Source organism: Cherax quadricarinatus, chromosome 77 (assembly GCF_038502225.1).
Source record: "Cherax quadricarinatus isolate ZL_2023a chromosome 77, ASM3850222v1, whole genome shotgun sequence".
NCBI classification, from domain to species: domain Eukaryota; kingdom Metazoa; phylum Arthropoda; class Malacostraca; order Decapoda; family Parastacidae; genus Cherax; species Cherax quadricarinatus.
Genome location: NC_091368.1, coordinates 2,536,175 through 2,557,570, shown reverse-complemented (window position 1 = coordinate 2,557,570; position 21,396 = coordinate 2,536,175). Strand labels below are relative to the sequence as shown.

Genomic DNA, 21,396 nt, shown 5'->3' with positions numbered 1-21,396 from the left:
GACAGAAAGGAAAGACACAAGCAATCCTACCAGTGTAAAACAACTGCAGCTTTCCATTCCACACTATTTGGCAGGACAGTACTACCTCCCTGGGTGGTTGTTGTCTACCAACCTAATACCTATATTATTATTATTTTTTTTTTTCAACAAGTCGGCCGTCTCCCACCGAGGCAGGGTGACCCAAAAAAGAAAGAAAATCCCCAAAAAGAAAATACTTTCATCATCATTCAACACTTTCACCACACTCACACATTATCACTGTTTTTGCAGAGGTGCTCAGAATACAACAGTTTAGAAGCATATACATATAAAGATACACAACATATCCCTCCAAACTGCCAATATCCCAAACCCCTCCTTTAAAGTGCAGGCACTGTACTTCCCATTTCCAGGACTCAAGTCCGACTATATGAAAATAACCAGTTTCCCTGAATCCCTTCACTAAATATTACCCTGCTCACACTCCAACAGATCGTCAGGTCCCAAGTACCATTCATCTCCATTCACTCCTATCTAACACGCTCATGCACGCTTGCTGGAAGTCCAAGCCCCTTGCCCACAAAACCTCCTTTACCCCCTCTCTCCAACCCTTTCGAGGACGACCCCTGCCCTGCCTTCCTTCCCCTATAGATTTATATGCTTTCCATGTCATTCTACTTTGATCCATTCTCTCTAAATGACCAAACCACCTCAACAACCCCTCTTCTGCCCTCTGACTAATACTTTTATTAACTCCACACCTTTTCCTAATTTCCACACTCCGAATTTTCTGCATAATATTTACACCACACATTGCCCTTAAACAGGACATCTCCACTGCCTCCAACCATCTCCTTGCTGCTGCATTTACCACCCAAGCTTCACACCCATATAAGAGTGTTGGTACTACTATACTTTCATACATTCCCTTCTTTGCCTCCATAGATAACGTTTTTTGACTCCACATATACCTTAATGCACCACTCACCTTTTTTCCCTCATCAATTCTATGATTAACCTCGTCCTTCATAAATCCATCCGCCGACACGTCAACTCCCAAGTATCTGAAAACATTCACTTCTTCCATACTCCTCCTCCCCAATTTGATATCCAATTTTTCTTTATCTAAATCATTTGATACCCTCATCACCTTACTCTTTTCTATGTTCACTTTCAACTTTCTACCTTTACACACATTCCCAAACTCATCCATTAACCTTTGCAATTTTTCTTTAGAATCTCCCATAAGCACAGTATCATCAGCAAAAAGTAACTGTGTCAATTCCCATTTTGAATTTGATTCCCCATAATTTAATCCCACCCCTCTCCCAAACACCCTAGCATTTACTTCCTTTACAACCCCATCTATAAATATATTAAACAACCATGGTGACATTACACATCCCTGTCTAAGACCTACTTTTACCGGGAAGTAGTCTCCCTCTCTTCTACACACCCTAACCTGAGCCTCAATATCCTCATAAAAACTCTTTACAGCATTTAATAACTTACCACCTATTCCATATACTTGCAACATCTGCCACATTGCTCCTCTATCCACACTATCATATGCCTTTTCTAAATCCATAAATGCAATAAAAACTTCCCTACCTTTATCTAAATACTGATCACATATATGCTTCAATGTAAACACTTGATCTACACATCCCCTACCCACTCTGAAACCTCCTTGCTCATCCGCAATCCTACATTCTGTCTTACCTCTAATTCTTTCAATTATAACCCTACCGTACACTTTTCCTGGTAAACTCAGTAAACTTATTCCTCTATAATTTTTACAGTCTCTTTTGTCCCCTTTCCCTTTATATAAAGGGACTATACATGCTCTCTGCCAATCCCTAGGTACCTTCCCCTCTTTCATACATTTATTAACCCTTTGACTGTTTCATGCCCCTTTCTGAAACTGTCATTCTATGTCACTAAATTTTTGAAAAAAAAAAATTATTTTTTCTTATGAAATGATAGAGAATCTTTTCCCGATGGTAATGACACCAAAAGTTTGAAATTTGGTCGAAAACTCATGGAATTACGCTCCCGCAAAGTTAGCGGTCTCGGCGACATATGCGTATCGGCGATTTCGCCGACTTTGAGCCATATTTTCAGCCAATTCCTTTGTTCCAGTTGACCAAACTCATAGCTATTTCCTTAGAACTCCATTTTATCTATCAGCTGAGTACAAGAAACCTCCCATTTACCAATTTGGACTACCCAATATTGTGGTCAGAAAATGGCAATTTGGCCAATTTCACGCAAACTAAAAAAGATGCCAATTTCAAAATAGGGTCCAGAATAAACAAGGTAGACATTCTTGGCACTAAAATAACATATCCTCTGTTCATTAGTCACATCTCTAGGCCCCTCTTATATTATTATTGCTTTCTATTTTGATTTTTTATTCATACAAAAAAATACAAAATTTACTGTTATGCAGACTACTGCATTATTGTAAAAATGGTATAAATAATATCAGTGCACTAGTGAAAGAATATTAGACTCCCCAGTTGACGTGTACTGGACGTGTGGTGTGATTTGTTTACTCCTGAACATTGGTAAAAATCAAACATTTCCGCTACTTTGAGCTCAGTTTCAAGGTCGTTTTCATCGTCAAAGTAATGAAAATCATCTCTATTTCTGTAATATGTTTTCCATTTCATCACCTAAGACCATGAAAACGCAAATACATCGATAAATACTATAGGAAAATACACCTCAAAGTCGGCGTTTTAATCCAAAAAAACGATCAGTTTTTTTTTTTCTCATTACGCACTGTGTGCCGCAGGATTTTTTTTATGTGGTGCACACTGATCACACAGACCCATTCTCTCACATGTGGGCCTACCAGCTTTCTTTCGCTTGATTTGAAGCCGCTAGAATTATTGAGCATATATACGTCTGAAACACTGGCACGTAAGACGTATATATACGACCAAAACAGTCAAAGGGTTAAACAAAAGTACCAACCACTCCAACACTATATCCCCCCCTGCTTTTAACATTTCTGTTATTATTATTATTATTATTATTATTATTATTATTATTATTATTATTATTATTACAGTATTTTCTTTCTTTCAACACACTGGTCATGTCCCACTGAGGCAGGGTGGCCCAAAAAAGAAAAACAAAAGTTTCTCTTTTTAAATTTAGTAATCTATACAGGAGAAGGGGTTACTAGCCCCTTGCTCCCGGCATTTTAGTCACCTCTTACAACACGCATGGCTTACGGAGGAAGAATTCTGTTCCACTTCCCCATGGAGATAAGAGGAAATAAACAAGAATAAGAACTAGAAAGAAAATAAAAGAAAACCCAGAGGTATGTGTATACATATGCTTGTAGATGAATGGTTCAGAGAACCGACATGTTGTTGAATTAGACACATGTGCAACTCTTGGGTATCTTTATTGAGGAAACATTTCGCCACACAGTGGCTTCATCAGTCCATACAAAGGAGAAACTTGAAGAGCAGGAGGAGAATGAGGTAATCAGTCCCTCAGCCTTGAGTTGATGTGGTCAGTCCATCAATCTTGAATAGAATACGGCATATGAGCGGAGAAGCAGCTTATAAACCGTAGACAGGTGAGGGGCAGCAGTCGTAGGTGGTGTCACATTTGTCCAATGTGGAAGTAGGTCGTGCCCAAGGGTTAGGCAAGTGAAGAATTCCCAAGTATTAAGATCCCAAGATTGATGGACTGACCACATCGACTCAAGGCTGAGGGACTGATTACCTCATTCTCCTCCTGTTCTTCAAGTTTCTCCTTTGTATGGACTGATGAAGCCACTGTGTGGCGAAACGTTTCCTCAATAAAGATACCCAAGAGTTGCACATGTGTCTAATTCAACATACATATGCTTGTACATGTATGTGTAGTGTGACCTAAGTGTAAGTAGAAGTAGCAAGATATACCTGAAATCTTGCATGTTCATGAGACAGAAAAAAGGACACCAGCAATCCTACCATTGTGTAAAACAATTACAGGCTTTCATTTTACACTCACTTGGCAGGACGGTAGTACCTCCCTGGGCAGTTGCCGTCTACCAACCCACTACCTAATTATTATTATTTTTTTTTTCAACAAACCGGCCGTATCCCACCAAGGCAGGGTGGCCCAAAAAAGAAAAACGAAAGATTCTCTTTTTAAATTTAGTAATTTATATTGCTCCCGGCATTTTAGTCGCCTCTTACAACACGCATGGCTTACGGAGGAAGAATTCTGTTCCACTTCCCCATGGAGATAAGAGGAAATAAACAAGAACAAGAACTAGAAAGAAAATAGAAGAAAACCCAGAGGGATGTGTATATATACATATATATGCTTGTACATGCATGTGTAGTGTGACCTAAGTGTAAGTAGAAGTAGCAAGACGTACCTGAAATCTTGCATGTTTATGAGACAGAAAAAAGGACACCAGCAATCCTACCATCATGTAAAACAACTACAGGCTTTCGTTTTACACTCACTTGGCAGGACAGTAGTACCTCCCTGGGCGGTTGCTGTCTACCAACCTACTACCTAATTATTATTATTATTATTATTATTATTATTATTATTATTATTATTATTATTATTATTATTACATTCAAGGGAAACTGCTAAAACCCTAGAAATTGTACATTATTATTATTATTGCATTCAAAGGAGCTGCTAAACCCATAGGGTCATACAGCACCTGGAGAAATGGAAGGCTTTCAGGTTTGATCCAAGTAATTGGATTAGAGGTTAATTGCCTTATAACAAGAGCCTCTCACCAGCATCAAGGAACCTCTCTTGAGGGGACAATCCATAAAAAGGAGAGCATAGCTCCATTTCTTTAGATCAAGAGCCCTTCATACTATCAAGGCACCCCTTTTGAAGGGTACATAAAGAAAATTGTATGTATTATACATTTAACAGACTTCTGTTTTGCAATGCTGACGAGACTGAAAAGATGAGAAATACCGCCAGAGTGCAAAACATTTAACAGACTTCTGTTTCATATTCAAACAAGAGATGGAAGTAACTTTCTGGATGGCTCTTCTCTGTCGACCTAATGTTCTGTCTTGTCTGTTAACCCTCTGACTGTCATGGCCGTATATATATGTCTTACGAGGTACCGTGTTTGACGTATATATACTCATAAACTCTAGCGGCGTCAAATCAAGAAGGAGAAAGCTGGTAGGCCCACATGTGAGAGAATGGGTCTGTGTGGTCAGTGTGCACCATATAAAAAAAATCCTGGAGCATGCAGTGCATAATGAGAAAAAAAAACTGGCCATTTTTTTTAATTAAAATGCCGACTTTGTGGTCTATTTTCGTATAGTATTTATGGTTGTATTCTCGTTTTCTTGGTCTCATTTGATAGAATGGAAAACATACTACAGAAAAAGAGATGATTTTGATTGATTTTACTATATAAAGAACCTGGAAATGGAGCTCAAAGTAGGGGAAATGTTTGATTTTTGCCGATGTTTAAAAGTAAACAAATGATATCATTGTCCAATAAATGTCCAACTAGCCATTCTAATATACAGTCATGAATGGGTTGATGTTATTTATACAATTATTACAGTATTGGAGTAGTCTGCATAATAGTAAATCTATTTTTTGTTTGAATAAAAATTCAAAATAGAAAGCAAGAGTAACATCAGAGGGGCCTGGAGACATGACTGATTAACAAAGAAAATGTTATTTTAGAGCCAGGAATGTCTGCATTGTTTATTCTGGATCTTATTTTGAAATCGTCATTTTTTTAATTTTCGTGAAATTGGCCAAATTGCAAATTTCTGACCACGTTATTGGGTAGTTGAGATTGGTAAATGGGCAGTTTCTTGTACTCAATTGATAGAAAAAATGGAGTTCTAAAGAAATAGCTATGAGTTTGGTCGACTGGAACAATGGAATTAGCCGAAAATAGGGCTCAAAGTGGGTGAAATCGCAGATTTGTAAATATCGCCAAGGTCGCTAACTTTGCGAGAGCGTAATTCCGTCAGTTTTCCATCAAATTTCGTTTTTTTTGGTGTCATTACAATCGGGAAAAGATTCTCTATCATTTCATAGAAAAAATAATTTTTTTTTTTAAATTTTGCGACACCAGGAGACACCTCAGGATTGGGGGTTGCGACAGTCAAGGGGTTCAAGGTTCTGGGGTTATTGCCTCCATAGCCTAGTCTTAGGCCAGACCTAAATTAAAAAAGAAATACTGTACCATATTACAGGAATAAAAATTAAGAAACAAGGAAGAAAAATATATGTTGAATATAAATGGAAATTAATAAGATTTACTTGCCTTCTTATTTGTTCATGAACGAAACAAGACAAGAAAAGCAAAAACTGCCAAAGTGCAAAACATACACTTATACAATATGCAACAACCATTTTTCCTGAATGGTTATTGTCTACCAACCTACTCTTTTTTTTTTTTTTAATAAGCCAGCCGTCTCCCACTGAGGTAGGATGACCTAAAAAAGAAGAAACAATTTCACCATTATTCGCTACCAACAAATTCTTTCACTGCTAAACAACACTCCAAAATCATGGAACTATATTAAGTTTATGTGGGATATTGGCAGTTTGGAGGGACATCTAAACTGTCGTATCTGAGCACCTCTGCAAAGACAGTGATTATGTATAAGTGATGGTAAAAGTGTTGAATGATGAGGAAAGTTTTTTCTTTCTTTTTAGGTCACCCTGCCTGGGTGGGAGATGGCCGACATGTTAAAAAAATAAAATTATAAATGATGCTGTAGTTATAAACAACAGGTGCTGTGATAACTACAATGCTTGCAACTAATAAGTGATTACATAGCACATGTACTACAATATGTTACAAACCCTTTTCTGTAAGTCGAAGATCAGCATTGTCTGGCCTAAGTTGCAGTCTAAACTCTGCACGTGAAGTAAACATGCGGTAAGGCTCTGATGTGCCCTGAGTACTGAGATCATCAATCAAGACACCGATGTAACCCTCAGTCCGGTCCACAGTGAAGCTCTCCTTATTCAAAGCCTGTCAGGAAGTGGCAGTGATTCACCTTAATGTTGCATACGATAAACAAGTTGAAACTGCATAAAGTCCAGGTCTTGTACAGCACAGGCAGCTTCATGCAGTATACAAAATGTAGTTTACATGTAATAAGAAGTATACAAAGAGTGAGGTAACTAAGTGAACATTAAACAAAAGATATTTGATACAAAACATGAAGCAAATAATATATACAGATTTACTAAATATAAGCTAATGACTATTGCACATTGTGAATGGAAATGTGTCAACAACAGAAAAGAAATTTTATTTCACAATATGATTTTTTGGTAAGCTTCCAGATGTAGCATTATGCTAAACATTTAACAAGAACAGTATTTGTAATTTTGTTTTTTCACCAAACTGGTCGTATCCCACCAAGGCAGGACTGCACAGATAAAGAGAACACCAGAAATTATCGTTTTAAAAATAATAATATTGAAATATTTAAGGATTCCTCACCTAGACTAGTATTTCGTAGGATTACCCTTCCTCTTAATACACTGCTTACGTCTCTTAGGCACTGATAAGGCTAACTTATGAAGATAGTCAATACCCCCACACCTGCTTCATGGCACTCAAGATTTTGAGATTAGAGGACACATCCATACCATGAAGCTTTTGCTTAATAAGATCCCAAATGTTTTCTATTGGATATAAGTCCAGTGATTTACCAGGCCAGTCATTGAAGTGTGGAATTTCACAATCATTTAGCCAATCTTTTATGCTTTTGGCAGTATAGCAAGGGGCATCACTTTACAAACACTACTCTAGCACTTCTCAAAACTGTCAGGCAAACTGTCTGCTAAAAACGTACTTCCGCACAAGCATGCTGCATATACACAATGTACACTTATAAGACAGTCTTGGTGTTGACAATACCTTCGCAGCAGCATTTATCCCAGCCACAATTCCTTGTGCTGCAGCTTCCTCATAACCAGTGGTTCCATTGATCTGTCCAGCCAGGAAGAGGCTGGAGATACGACTAGTCTCCAGCTGGGGGGTCAGCTCGCGTGGGTCAACGTAGTCATATTCCACACCATAGCCTGTTTTGGGAGAAGCAAACTAGCAATAAAACAGTTATGATGTTACAGATTAAAGCATAACATCAATGCAACAGTGTCCCCATATCCACAGGGGATACTTTCCAAAACCTTCAGTGGATACCTAAAACCATGGATAGTAGCAAACCCTATATATATAAGTAGTTTTTTGTTTACATACATACCTACGATAAAGTTTAATTGATAAATTATGCACACTAAATGAAGAATTAGCACTTTTTTCACTGTTAGGAAGCACTTCACAGCTTCTCTTAGGCTTTGAAGAGAATTAGGTGTTGATGGTGTGACTGAACTTTGTACAGTTGCTGTGGGTCTGGAACTCATCTCCTGCATAAAGCAAGACACACCTGTAATATGAAAAAAAAAAATAAAAACTATACGATGGTACCTGGAGTAACCATTTCACAGCGCTGTAGTCCAGGTATGCAGCAGAGCAAGGCTTGTTGGTACTCAGGAGGCATTGTACAGGACAAACCTTGAGGATACACCAGACCAGAGTCTAAACCTTCTGGCTCAAGCCACACCTGGTGGTCACGACCTGAAAATCTGACATGAACACTATTTCAATAATAGAATACAACAATGTATAATTTGGTTAATTGAGAATTTTCCAGCATTTAGCATATATTTTTCATCATACACCTAAGTACTCACTCTAAACAATCAATCCTTCTTACAAAAATTGGATACCATGGAAAAATAGGCACAAATGAAGCATAATGCAATCCTCAGATCAGTTTGTGACCTGATAAAACCTAATATGTGGGCCAAACATGATCAATAAAGGATCGCATTATACAGCCTCTCCTCACTTAGTGACGTACTTGTTTACCTATGACTTGGACTTATGACAGGCTCTCTGACAAGTATGCATACATAGTTGTGAAACTTCCACTTTCAACAGTGGGTTAGTTGTGAAACTTCCACTTTCAACAGTGGGTTAGTTGTGAAACTTCTACTTTCAACAGTGGGTTAGTTGTGAATTGCTCTTTATATTTCCTTGGATACTCCCAGTTTCTCTTACCTTAAAACCTTCGATTCAATGGAAGGGCAGTAACGTGGCCCATTAGTCTCCTCCTGAACATGTCGATTTAAATGGAGCGTATCTCTAACAATCTTCTCTACCTCTGGGTTCGTGTGTGTCATGTAACACAATAACTGCTCCTCAGGCTGAAAGAACAATATTTTGTAAATGGCTTTGTCTTGTACACTGTTAGCAAATGTTTCTGATATGTTCGAACATTTGCAGTAAAATTCACTCAAATGCTGTATATATGAGTAAGAAGGACTGGGTTTGATTAGTACCTAAGCCCTAAGGTATTGCAACAAATTCTTGGGTAGCTTTCAGAAAAGGTTGGACAAATAGGTAGGTGGGAATGGTTGGCTTTGAGAAGGACAAGCCTTGTATGGGCTAGTAGGCCTGCTGCAGTGTTCTTCCATTCTATGTTGATCTTGAATTCTAACTTACCATCAGTACATGGCATTCCTCTCATAGAAATTTAAACTACCAATATACAGAAATATATAGAAATTATATATGGCTATAAAGATACCCAGCTGTTGCATATGTATCTCACTCATCAAACCATGGAACGGGCAGGTATTGAACCCCCAGCAAGTGAGTCCTAAAACTCCAGGCCAGTGCATAAGCCATGGGTTCAATCCCTGCCTGTTCTATGGTTGTCTGCAATCGTGTTTATTACGATTCTGTGAGTCAATCGGGTTTGAACTGAGGAAGGGGAGGCGGGATACAATTCCTCAGATCAAGAGATCTGCACCAGCGCCAACTCAAATCACACTGAAGAAAAAATGATTCTGCACTGACCTTAATCCAGACCTGTCGAGTCAAGAATGAAAATGGCACCGGTGGATTGTCTGGCTCTTGAAAGCTACACTGAGAGTAGTCAATAGTATTTTTGGCTATCCTCGGTGGTGTACCTGCAGTGAAGGAAGCAAAACCAGGCTCTGTGATAAGAATAAATGAAGAACTTCTGCTAGAATAAAGTTAATGTTCATCCTGCCTATGATATCCATTCACTAAAGTAATTGAAGAATGAGATACTTGTGCAACATTTGGGAATCTTTGAGGAAATGTTTTGCTAGTTCAATAAACATTCCCAAATGTTGCACAAGTGTCATTCAAAACCATTTATTTATATCACTAAACTGTCAATAATCTTGAATTAAAAATTACATTCCTTGATGGGATCATTCTATACCTAAAATAATTTTTTTTCTAAAAAGCACTGGACCAAAAATGATAGTATTCCAAAAAATAAAGGGTACTGTCCAAAAGCCCATTAAATCAGAACAATGTTAAAAAATGGCAGAAAAAACATTTCTGTATATTAATATAGTACAGTATACACAGTTTACAGTTATACTGCAATTAACATTGAAAACAAAGGAGTGAAAAGTACAATTTACTCAGTGTACTGTGTTATTGCAGAAGACTGGTATATTGATGTTCATTATATGAAGTGTCTACTGTATCTCATCAACAAGGACAAAAAGCAAAGAATACCTGTCTTTAGTCTTCCAAGCCTAAACTGCAGCTTCTCTAAGGTGTTGGCTAGTCCAATGGCCGGTGCATCCCCAAGTCTGCCAGCAGGTCTCACATCTAAGCCAATATTGATCACACCTCTTAAGAAAGTTCCCGTAGTGATGACAACACTGCGGCACTTGACCTCCTGTCCATCAGCTAACAGCACTCCCCAGCACTCACATCGTTGTGGATCATCTTCCAAAAAATATATGGCTCTTATTACATAACACTTGTATACAAATAGCCTGCACATAGGAGAAAGAAATTTATCACAGTGTTTCGGTTGAACTACTACATCTACTACTACATCCGCTACCAGTATTACCTCTACCACTACTATCTCCACTTCCTCCTTTCTTCCTCCTCTCTCTGTCCCGTCCCTGTCCGCCTCTCATATATATACGGGCTCCCTTACCTTCACGTGTTAGTTACTAGTTAATGGTTCAAGTTAGACTGAAACATTGTCATAAGTTTCTTTCTCCCATGTGTGGGTTATCTGTGTATTGTTCCAGTTGCAGTATTGTGCCTTTTTATTCTTCATAATGCTTTTTTTTTTTTTCAACAAGTTGGCCGTCTCCCACCGAGGCAGGGTGACCCAAAAAAGAAAGAAAATCCCCAAAAAGAAAATGCTTTCATCATCATTCAACACTTTCACCACACTCACACATTATCACTGTTGTTGCAGAGGTGCTCAGAATACAACAGTTTAGAAGCATATACGTATAAAGATACACAACATATCCCTCCAAACTGCCAATATCCCAAACCCCTCCTTTAAAGTGCAGGCATTGTACTTCCCATTTCCAGGACTCAAGTCCGACTATAATCATTAAAATGAAATTTTAAAACATAGCATATGTAGGTACAGTTCTCATTTAACACACCAGCCATCTCCCACCAAGGCAGGGCAACCCAAAAAAGAAGAAAATAAAGTTTTTCTTGTTTTTACATTTAGTAATTTACACAGGAGAAGCGGTTACTAGCCCCTTGGTCCCGGCATTTAGTAATTTATACAGGGAAAGGGGTTACTAGCCCCTTGCTCCCGTTACTTTAGTCAATTCTTACGAGACCCATGGCTTACGGAGGAAGGATTCTCCTCCACTCTAAGGTGTCTGTGTACTGTATATGTAAAACTGCCAAACACACATGGTAAGCTCAGACTTATATACAGTGACCTGAGCACAGGTCTCAGCCTGGTATATGATCATGACACAAACCTCACACTGCAATAATTATTATTATTAGAATACAATAGACTGTATACATGTACGTATTAATGTTAGAGGACTCATCATATTACCACAGGTTCAAACCCCACCTGTGGTATGGTTTGTTTGCAATCATGTCATTACGATTTTGTGAGTAACAAATATAGATGTAAATTGATTATAAGCAAAAATGTGTAAGATTTACCTGCCACTGTATATAGACAGACAGAGAAAAATGACCATAAATCCTATCAAAGAGCAAAACATTTACCACATTTCAATGCACAAATAGCCCACACATTAGAAAATGAAACTTAAGACAATTTTCATCGCAAATCGAACCAAAATGTCATCATAAGCTTCATTCTCCTATGTGCAGGTTATTTGTGTAGTGTTCCAGTCACAGTATTATGCCTTTTTATTCTTTACCAGTTTGACACACACATGGCCAGACATTAGCTGTTATTTGCATAAAAACAGAAAAACAATTTTGCCAGACTTTTTTGCTTACCTGAGTGTTGTCTTAACATGAGATCTTCCACTGATGCTTCAATGATGGTAAGATTAGGAACCTGAAACAACTCTTCCTGAAGGTTTCTCTTGTAAAGCACTCGGTCTATTTGTGCCCTCAGACCCCACACAGCAGGACCCTTGCTACGATTCAGAACCTGAAAACAAAATAAACATTCACACTGCGAGAAACTTTAATCAATCTTTTCAATTCTACATTGCAGAAACTAGCACAATCAGTATTGAGATATAAATTCAGGAATTCAGTTAAATTGGTTAACTGGACTTGAGTCCTGGAGGTGGGATGTACAATGCTTGCACTTTATAATAGTTTGGGCTATTGGAGTGACATCTGAACTGTTGTATCCGGGTGCCTCTGTGAAGACAGTGATTATGCGTGAATGATGGTCAAATTATTTCTTTCCGTTTTGGGTCACCCTGCCTCAGTGGGAGACAGCCAATGTGTTAAAAAAATGATTTATTAATAATGAATTATGAAATAAATAATGAATCATGAAAAAGTGTCTTTGATAGGTAGGTATTGAGAGAGATGTATGCAACTTTAATCATTGAGGCTGAAGAGACAATATCCCACAATAAATTTTATTCTAAGTGTATGCCAAATACATGGTAATGATAGCTTTAAAAGTTTCATTAAAATGGAAAATTCTGACTATGTTTTGCATATATTTTATAAATTCAAATTCAAATTTTTACCCATTTTATGCAGTACACAATGTAGTTTACATGTAATAAAATATTATTAGGCACAAAAGAAAGGCACCAGTATGCAGTGCATTTTGGGCAAAGTACTGTATACTCATTATAAATTGGAACTTTACTCAGGTCCTGCTTAAAAATCAGTGAAGTTTACAATAAAAGTAGAACTCATCTGATGAATGGTTTTGAAAACCGACAAGTTGAAGAACTGAGACACTTATGCAACACATGGGAATCTTTATTGAAGAAACGTTTCGCCACACAGTGGCTTCATCAGTCCAATACAAAGTAGAATTGGGTAAGGAGAGGAAAAATTTGAGGTAATCAGTCCCTCAACCTGGAATCGATGTGTTCAGTCCATCACTCTTGTATGAAGAGTGATGGACTGAACACATCGATTCCAGGTTGAGGGACTGATTACCTCAAACTTTTCCTCTCCTTACCCAATTCTACTTTGTATTGGACTGATGAAGCCACTGTGTGGCGAAACGTTTCTTCAACAAAGATTCCCATGTGTTGCATAAGTGTCTCAATTCTTCAAAGGTAGAACTCCTTACCTTGTAGTGTACGCCAGAAATATCACATATCCGACCACAAAGACCATCCAGGGCATCAACTTCTTTCATCAGGTGACCTTTACCAATGCCTCCAAAAGAAGGATTGCATGACATTTCTCCTACGAGTGATAACAAATTAATTATTTTAACATTGTGCAGTTTACTTAATTTTAAATGACTTATATAAAATAAGTTCTCAGAAGAAATGCTGCACAACCAACTCTTGATATTAGTGGGTGATTATTACTGTTAGAGAATATTTATGGGAAAGAGTTGAACCCAAGGGGTGATATAATGCATGGGAATGGGAGGCAATGTATGAATCGCAGAGTGAGAGTTAGTTTTTAGTAAATAGCTAAATATGAAATGTTACTGAATACAGTCTACTGTGCTGTCTTTCAAATATGGTAAAGGAACATATGAAAGAACATTACTGTAGGTGCTCCTCAACTCATGATGGGGGTTACATCCTGATGAACCTATCATAAGTTGAAAATATGGTAAGACAAATATGAATGTGTGATAAATAAATAAATTAGTAAATAAATAACTACTGTCACTGAATAAGTAAATAAACAAATAATTACTGTAACAAACTAAATACCAGTATTAAGAAGTAAATAAATGAACACACGTTTATCCTTTAAAGGAGGGGTTTGGGATATTGGCAGTTAGGAGTGACTATCTAAACTGACATATCTGGGCGCCTCTGCAAGACAGTGATTATGTATGAGTGATGGTGAAAATGTTGACTGATAGTGAAAGTTTTTTCTTTCTTTCTGGGTTTTTCTTTCTTTTGGGTCACCCTGCCTTGGTGGGAGATGGCCGATGTGTTAAAAAAAAAAAAAAATTATCCTATCAATAAATGTAGAGTATTGAATGTGCAATGCTATCACACCATCATAATGTCAAAATATCATAAGTCAAACCATTGTAAAGCGAGGAGCATGTACTCTGTCTCCTATGATACTTGATAATAACCTATGGTGGATTTTTTGTGTGTGATGAGTAGTGTAGTGGCACCCATCCTGGCGGCGGCAGCACAGGCTTCAGTACCAGCGTGACCACCTCCCACCACCACCACATCAAATACCTCCTTCGCAGAATATACACTGCACCGACGCACCTGAAGCGCTCTCTCTGCTATTCTACACCACCGAAACATTATTCAGAGTCTGAAAAATTGACATATTATAAGAACATAAGAACATAAGAAAGGAGGAACACTGCAGACAAATATTATTATTATTATTATTATTATTATTATTATTATTATTATTATTATTATTATTATTATTATTATTATTGTTGTTGTTGTTATTATACAAATATTATTATTATTATTATTATTATTATTATTATTATTATTATTATTACAATCAAAGGTAGCACTAAACCTGCAAGGGGTCATACACGTTAAGTAAAAGGACGCAAGTGCAACTAACGTGACATTTTATTGTGGCAACATTTTGCTCTCCAGGAGGTTTGTCAAGCTCTGCATATCATAAGGCAAGTTTTTAAGTCTGGCTTGCCATGGGTTCGAGTCCCATCCATTCTGTAAATAATCCATATTACATTTATAGTGGGGAAGCACTAAACCCACAGAGGTCACACAGCACCCAGCAAGTGGGAAGGCAATAATGTTTAATCCAGGAAAGAGGAGGAACATAAAGCCAATTCCTTGGATCAAGAGCCTCTCTCACCGGGCCTCAAGGCTACGAAGTAAGTAAATTTATTCAGGTATACACAGTTACGTAGATTATCATACATAGCAGCATGTGTGCTGAGAACCCAGGATAACACAAAATGTCAAACAAAGTGACTTATTTACATTGTGGTTCTTGTGGTATTATTATTTATATTTAGAATTTAAAAATTGGTATGCATCTTAACTATGTAAAAGCAGTTACAATAAAAGAAGATATACTAGAAGAGAGGTAAAATTAATCACTTTCATACAAGAAATCACACTACTCCCTTTCCGAAGCTTTATTCACGAGGTGTCCCGTAGCTCGGTCACTAGCGCACTCGCCTCACACACTCAGGTCTGGAGTTCGAATCTCTGGACACGTTTCCATAAGACACCTGCTGTCCATGTTCACACATCAGTAAAATAGGTACCCGGGTGTTAGTGGACTGGCGTGAGTTGCATCCTGGGACAAAATTGACCTAATTTACGGGAAATGCTCTACATAACAAGGAACTTTCTATATAGTAGTATGTCATTGATGTCAGCTATGGTCTGTATACCTTGTATATGTACTTGTAGTAAATAAAGATATTATTATTATTATTATTAACTGGCTCATGCTATGACAAGCTCAGGAAAAAATGTTACAGCAGCACAATTAACCCATTATCTGTTTTTTTGGGTTATCCTGGTGGTTAATTTACACATATGTGTCACTATGCATGATAATTGTGCTTATGTATACCTGTCACTCTGTCTGACTTTTTTGGGTTATCCTAGGTTCTCTACACATATGCTGCAAAGTATGATAATTCTATGTAACTGTATTGTGTATACCTGAATAAATTTACTTACTTACTTACTTACTTACAACAAAAATTAGTAGTTGTTGTTGTTGTGATTATTAAGTAGTTAGTTTAATATGTTTATTATGCACCCCATACCCATCCTGTGGGCGGTAGTCAAAAGATTACAGAGGTACATAATGGGTCCAGGGACTGGGCCTCAAAGTTTTGATAGCTGAGCAAGCTACAGAGGCAATGAACTCACAATTTACAAAGGTAATGAACTCACAATTTACAAAGGTAATGAACTCCAGGTAGGTCTAGTCACAATCATTACAAGTTACAAAGGTATTTACAGATTACAGAGGTACACAATGGGTCCAGGGACCGGGCTCCAAAGTTTTGATGGCTGAACTAGGTACAAGGTAATGAACTCACAAGTTACAAAGGTAATGAACTCACAAGTTACAAAGGTAATGAATACTGTAAGAATGGTTACTTACGTTTATACATGGCTGCAATCATGAACAAATTTTAGAGTAATGAGCAATTCACACTTCCACACCCGGTCACAACTGTAGTGAGTTATTGGTGCAAATGTTGATTGCTGAGTCTCTCTCTCTCTCACACACACACACACACACACACACACACATACAAATTCATACACACACACACATAAACACACACACACACACACACACACACAAACTCATACACACACGCACACACACTCATACTCACACACACTCATACACACACTCACACTCATACACACACACACTCATACTCACACACACACACACACACACACACACACACACACACACACACACACACACACATGCACACATGTGGTAATGCTTTATTTACAGCTAGCAAAGTCAGGGTATTTCTCCAGAATGGTCTGTAATATACCACTGTGGATAAAATACTTAGCCATTTCTTGAACACTTCTGAGTGAGTTGTTTCTAAATTCATTAATTTTATCGCACTCCAGTACATAATGACGCAATGTGTGACAATAGTCCATCTGGCAAAGTTTACATTTCGTTTGGTCTACATCTGGTGGTGGTGATTTAACCTGCCAAAGATACTTGTAACCCAGCCGGAGCCGGGCGGTAGTGACATCCAAGAGTCTGCTTATCTTGTTGGATGCACCATAGACATGTGGCTCCTCCTGCATGATAGAATGATGATAGATGGACTCACTGGTGTCAATCTCCCTGAGCCTTAAGTCCATAAAATTCAGCTGAAGTTCTTTTCGTATTATTGTTCTCAAACTACTACCTGACAAGCCAAGATTGTAATCTACTCCCTCTTTGAAAGCATACAGCTTAGCCAATTTATCAGTTCTATCATGCATCTGAAGACCAATGTGAGATGGAATCCACAGCATGTGCACTCTGACTCCACTGTCCACAATCCTACCATACCTGTGTCTGGCTTCTGACACAAGCATGCCACAATTTATGCTTAATGAGTTGAGAGCATTTATGGATGACAGAGAATCAGTTACAATTAAACTGTCAATCTTTGATACATAGACACTAAAGTTGATGTTTTATTGAGTCGTGCTTCCCGGGAGAGCCAGAAATATTTCTTTTTAATATTAACACATCAGCAGTCTCCCACCAAGGCAGGGTGGCCCGAAAAAGAAAAACTTTCACCATCATTCACTCCATCACTGTCTTGCCAGAGGCGCACTTACAGCTAGTGATGTATCGGATATCTGCATCCACATCCGCACAATTTCTGACATCCGCTTCCGCATTCGCTAAATAAGTAAGGCATCCTCATACACATCTGCATCTGTGGATATCTAAATTTTCACATCTGATACATTCAATGTTTATTCTCTTTAAGTATTACAATGCTGAGTTTACAGAATTTAGTTATTGTGTGGTTTACATGTAGTAAAATAATAATTACAGAGTGTACCACTAGAACACCTAGCATGGCTAGGCATTTCGGGCAGACTTAGATTAATTCTTAATTTTAAAATATTACAAATTATGAGATAAGTTGGTATTATGGCTAAGTGACTAAATACTAGCTTGTGAGTTTAGCAATGTGAATGTTTTTGTTTTGGCACAATACATAGTTTCAGTATTGGAATATCACAGGATTCATTATTTTAAGATTGAGATTAATATTTCTGTTTATGGTCAAATGGGTGAGTGAGTGTAAGTGTGAACCACCATGTGGAATTCTATAACTTACACTATAACTACACTGTAACTTACACTACAGTTATAAAACTGCAACATTAACACCCCTCCTTCAGAGTGCAGGCACTGTGCTTCCCATCTCCAGGACTCAAGTCCAGCCTGCCAGTTTCTCTGAATCCCTTCATAAATGTTACCTTGCTCACACTCCAACAGCACGTCAAGTCCTAAAAACCATTTGTCTCCATTCACTCCTATCAAACACGCTCACGCATGCCTGCTGGAAGTCCAAGCCCCTCGCACACAAAACCTCCTTTACCCCCTCCCTCCAACCTTTCCTAGGCCGACCCTTACCCTGCCTTCCTTCCACTACAGATTTATACACTCTCAAAATCATTCTATTTTGTCCAAGCCTTTCTACATGTCCGAACCAGAGACATTATTATTATTATTATTATTATTATTATTATTATTATTATTATTATTATTATTATTGAAGAATTGAGACACATGGAAATCTTTATTGATAATTCTATGTAACTGTATTGTGTATACCTGAATAAATTTACTTACTTACTTACTTACTTACTTACTGAAGAAGCGTTTCGCCACACAGTGGCTTTATCAGTCCAATACAAAGTAGAAATGGGTAAGGAAAGGAGAAGTTTGAGGTAATCGGTCCCTCAGCCTGGAATCAATGTGTTCAGTCCATCACTCTTGTAGAAAGTACAGCATAGGGTTAGGTTAGATAAGGTTTGTCAGGAAACAGGACAAGTGTTTCCTGACGCGGCTCTTAGTCAGATGACCCGCCTTTGGAGCTTGTGGTCATCTGACCGAGGCCTTCCGCTGGCTTACTGGTCCACCCCTTTAAAAATTATGGCCATTGATAACCATGTACGTTGTTATAGTAATAATACAGCACATGGCCAGAGAGGTGGCTTATATACTGCAGTCAGGTGAGTAGAAGCAGGAGAAGGCGGGGTCACAGTGGGACCTTCCACTAGTGTAAGTAGGTTGTTGTCCAAAGGTTGGATAAGTGTTGAAGAATTCCTTGTATCAAGATCCCATGATGTTGCAGTGCAGTATATAAGCCACCTCTCTGGCCCTGTGCTGCAATAACAATGGCTATAAATGACCATAATTTTTAAAGGGGGGGACCGGTAAGCCAGCGGAAGGCCTCGGTCAGATGACCACAAGCTCCAAAGGCGGGTCATCTGACTAAGAGCCGCGTCAGGAAACACTTGTCCTGTTTCCTGACAAACCTTATCTAACCTAACCCTATGCTGTACTTTCTACAAGAGTGATGGACTGAACACATTGATTCCAGGCTGAGGGACCGATTACCTCAAACTTCTCCTTTCCTTACCCATTTCTACTTTGTATTGGACTGATGAAGCCACTGTGTGGCGAAACGTTGCTTCAGTAAAGATTATCATATGTTGCATAAGTATCTCAATTCTTTAACTTGTCGGTTTTCAAAACCATTCATCAAATTATTATTATCATTATTATTATTATTATTATTATTATTATTATTATTATTATTATTATTATTATTATTTTAACAACAACAACAACAACAATAATAATAATAATAATAATAATAATAATAATAATAATAATAATAATAATAATAATAATCCTGCACCCAGGATTGAACCCGGGCACCTCTCCAGTACCCAGGATTGAACCCGGGCACCTCTCCAGTACCCAGGATTGAACCCGTGCACCTCTCCAGTACCCAGGATTGAACCCGGGCACCTCTCCAGTACCCAGGATTGAACCCGGGCACCTCTCCAGTACCCAGGATTGAACCCGGGCACCTCTCCAGTACCCAGGATTGAACCCGGGCACCTCTCCAGTACCCAGGATTGAACCCGGGCACCTCTCCAGTACCCAGGATTGAACCCGGGCACCTCTCCAGTACCCAGGATTTAACCCGGGCACCTCTCCAGTACCCAGGATTGAACCCGGGCACCTCTCCAGTACCCAGGATTGAACCCGGGCACCTCTCCAGTACCCAGGATTGAACCCGGGCACCTCTCCAGTACCCAGGATTGAACCCGGGCACCTCTCCAGTACCCAGGATTGAACCCGGGCACCTCTCCAGTACCCAGGATTGAACCCGGGCACCTCCAGTACCCAGGATTGAACCCGGGCACCTCTCCAGTACCCAGGATTTAACCCGGGCACCTCTCCAGTACCCAGGATTGAACCCGGGCACCTCTCCAGTACCCAGGATTGAACCCGGGCACCTCTCCAGTACCCAGGATTGAACCCGGGCACCTCTCCAGTACCCAGGATTGAACCCGGGCACCTCTCCAGTACCCAGGATTGAACCCGGGCACCTCTCCAGTACCCAGGATTGAACCCGGGCACCTCTCCAGTACCCAGGATTGAACCCGGGCACCTCCAGTACCCAGGATTGAACCCGGGCACCTCTCCAGTACCCAGGATTTAACCCGGGCACCTCTCCAGTACCCAGGATTGAACCCGGGCACCTCTCCAGTACCCAGGATTGAACCCGGGCACCTCTCCAGTACCCAGGATTGAACCCGGGCACCTCTCCAGTACCCAGGATTGAACCCGGGCACCTCCAGTACCCAGGATTGAACCCGGGCACCTCTCCAGTACCCAGGATTTAACCCGGGCACCTCTCCAGTACCCAGGATTGAACCCGGGCACCTCTCCAGTACCCAGGATTGAACCCGGGCACCTCTCCAGTATCCAGGATTGAACCCGGGCACCTCTCCAGTACCCAGGATTGAACCCGGGCACCTCTCCAGTACCCAGGATTGAACCCGGGCACCTCTCCAGTACCCAGGATTGAACCCGGGCACCTCTCCAGTACCCAGGATTGAACCCGGGCACCTCTCCAGTACCCAGGATTGAACCCGGGCACCTCTCCAGTACCCAGGATTGAACCCGGGCACCTCTCCAGTACCCAGGATTGAACCCGGGCACCTCTCCAGTACCCAGGATTGAACCCGGGCACCTCTCCAGTACCCAGGATTGAACCCGGGCACCTCTCCAGTACCCAGGATTGAACCCGGGCACTGGGGAAGCATGAACAAGTCAACATACATACAATATAACATAAAAATCAACTTATAAACCCCATTAAAGATCTATTATAACAATTATTTCTCTTC

General features: G+C 39.4%; 1 protein-coding gene across 2 annotated transcripts in view; it reads right to left on the bottom strand.

Annotated features, from left to right (window-relative positions):
• Window positions 1-17,313, bottom strand: part of LOC128701964 (protein MTO1 homolog, mitochondrial) — a 29,401-nt gene extending 12,088 nt beyond the window's left edge. The window contains exons 1-10 of one of the 2 annotated variants that reach the window (XM_070101424.1): window positions 16,580-17,313; window positions 14,583-14,776; window positions 13,602-13,720; window positions 12,326-12,482; window positions 10,586-10,801; window positions 9,887-9,999; window positions 9,086-9,231; window positions 8,450-8,607; window positions 7,880-8,043; window positions 6,811-6,982 (exon numbers count right to left, since the gene is read on the bottom strand). In XM_070101424.1, the coding sequence (XP_069957525.1) occupies window positions 6,811-6,982; window positions 7,880-8,043; window positions 8,450-8,607; window positions 9,086-9,231; window positions 9,887-9,999; window positions 10,586-10,801; window positions 12,326-12,482; window positions 13,602-13,720; window positions 14,583-14,766 (1,429 nt within the window). In that variant the 5' untranslated portion in view covers window positions 14,767-14,776; window positions 16,580-17,313. Of the gene's footprint in view, window positions 1-6,810; window positions 6,983-7,879; window positions 8,044-8,449; window positions 8,608-9,085; window positions 9,232-9,886; window positions 10,000-10,585; window positions 10,802-12,325; window positions 12,483-13,601; window positions 13,721-14,582; window positions 14,777-16,579 lie in introns of those variants that run through there. The other variant, XM_070101425.1, reaches the window with a different exon arrangement.
• Window positions 17,314-21,396: the final 4,083 nt, after the last annotated feature.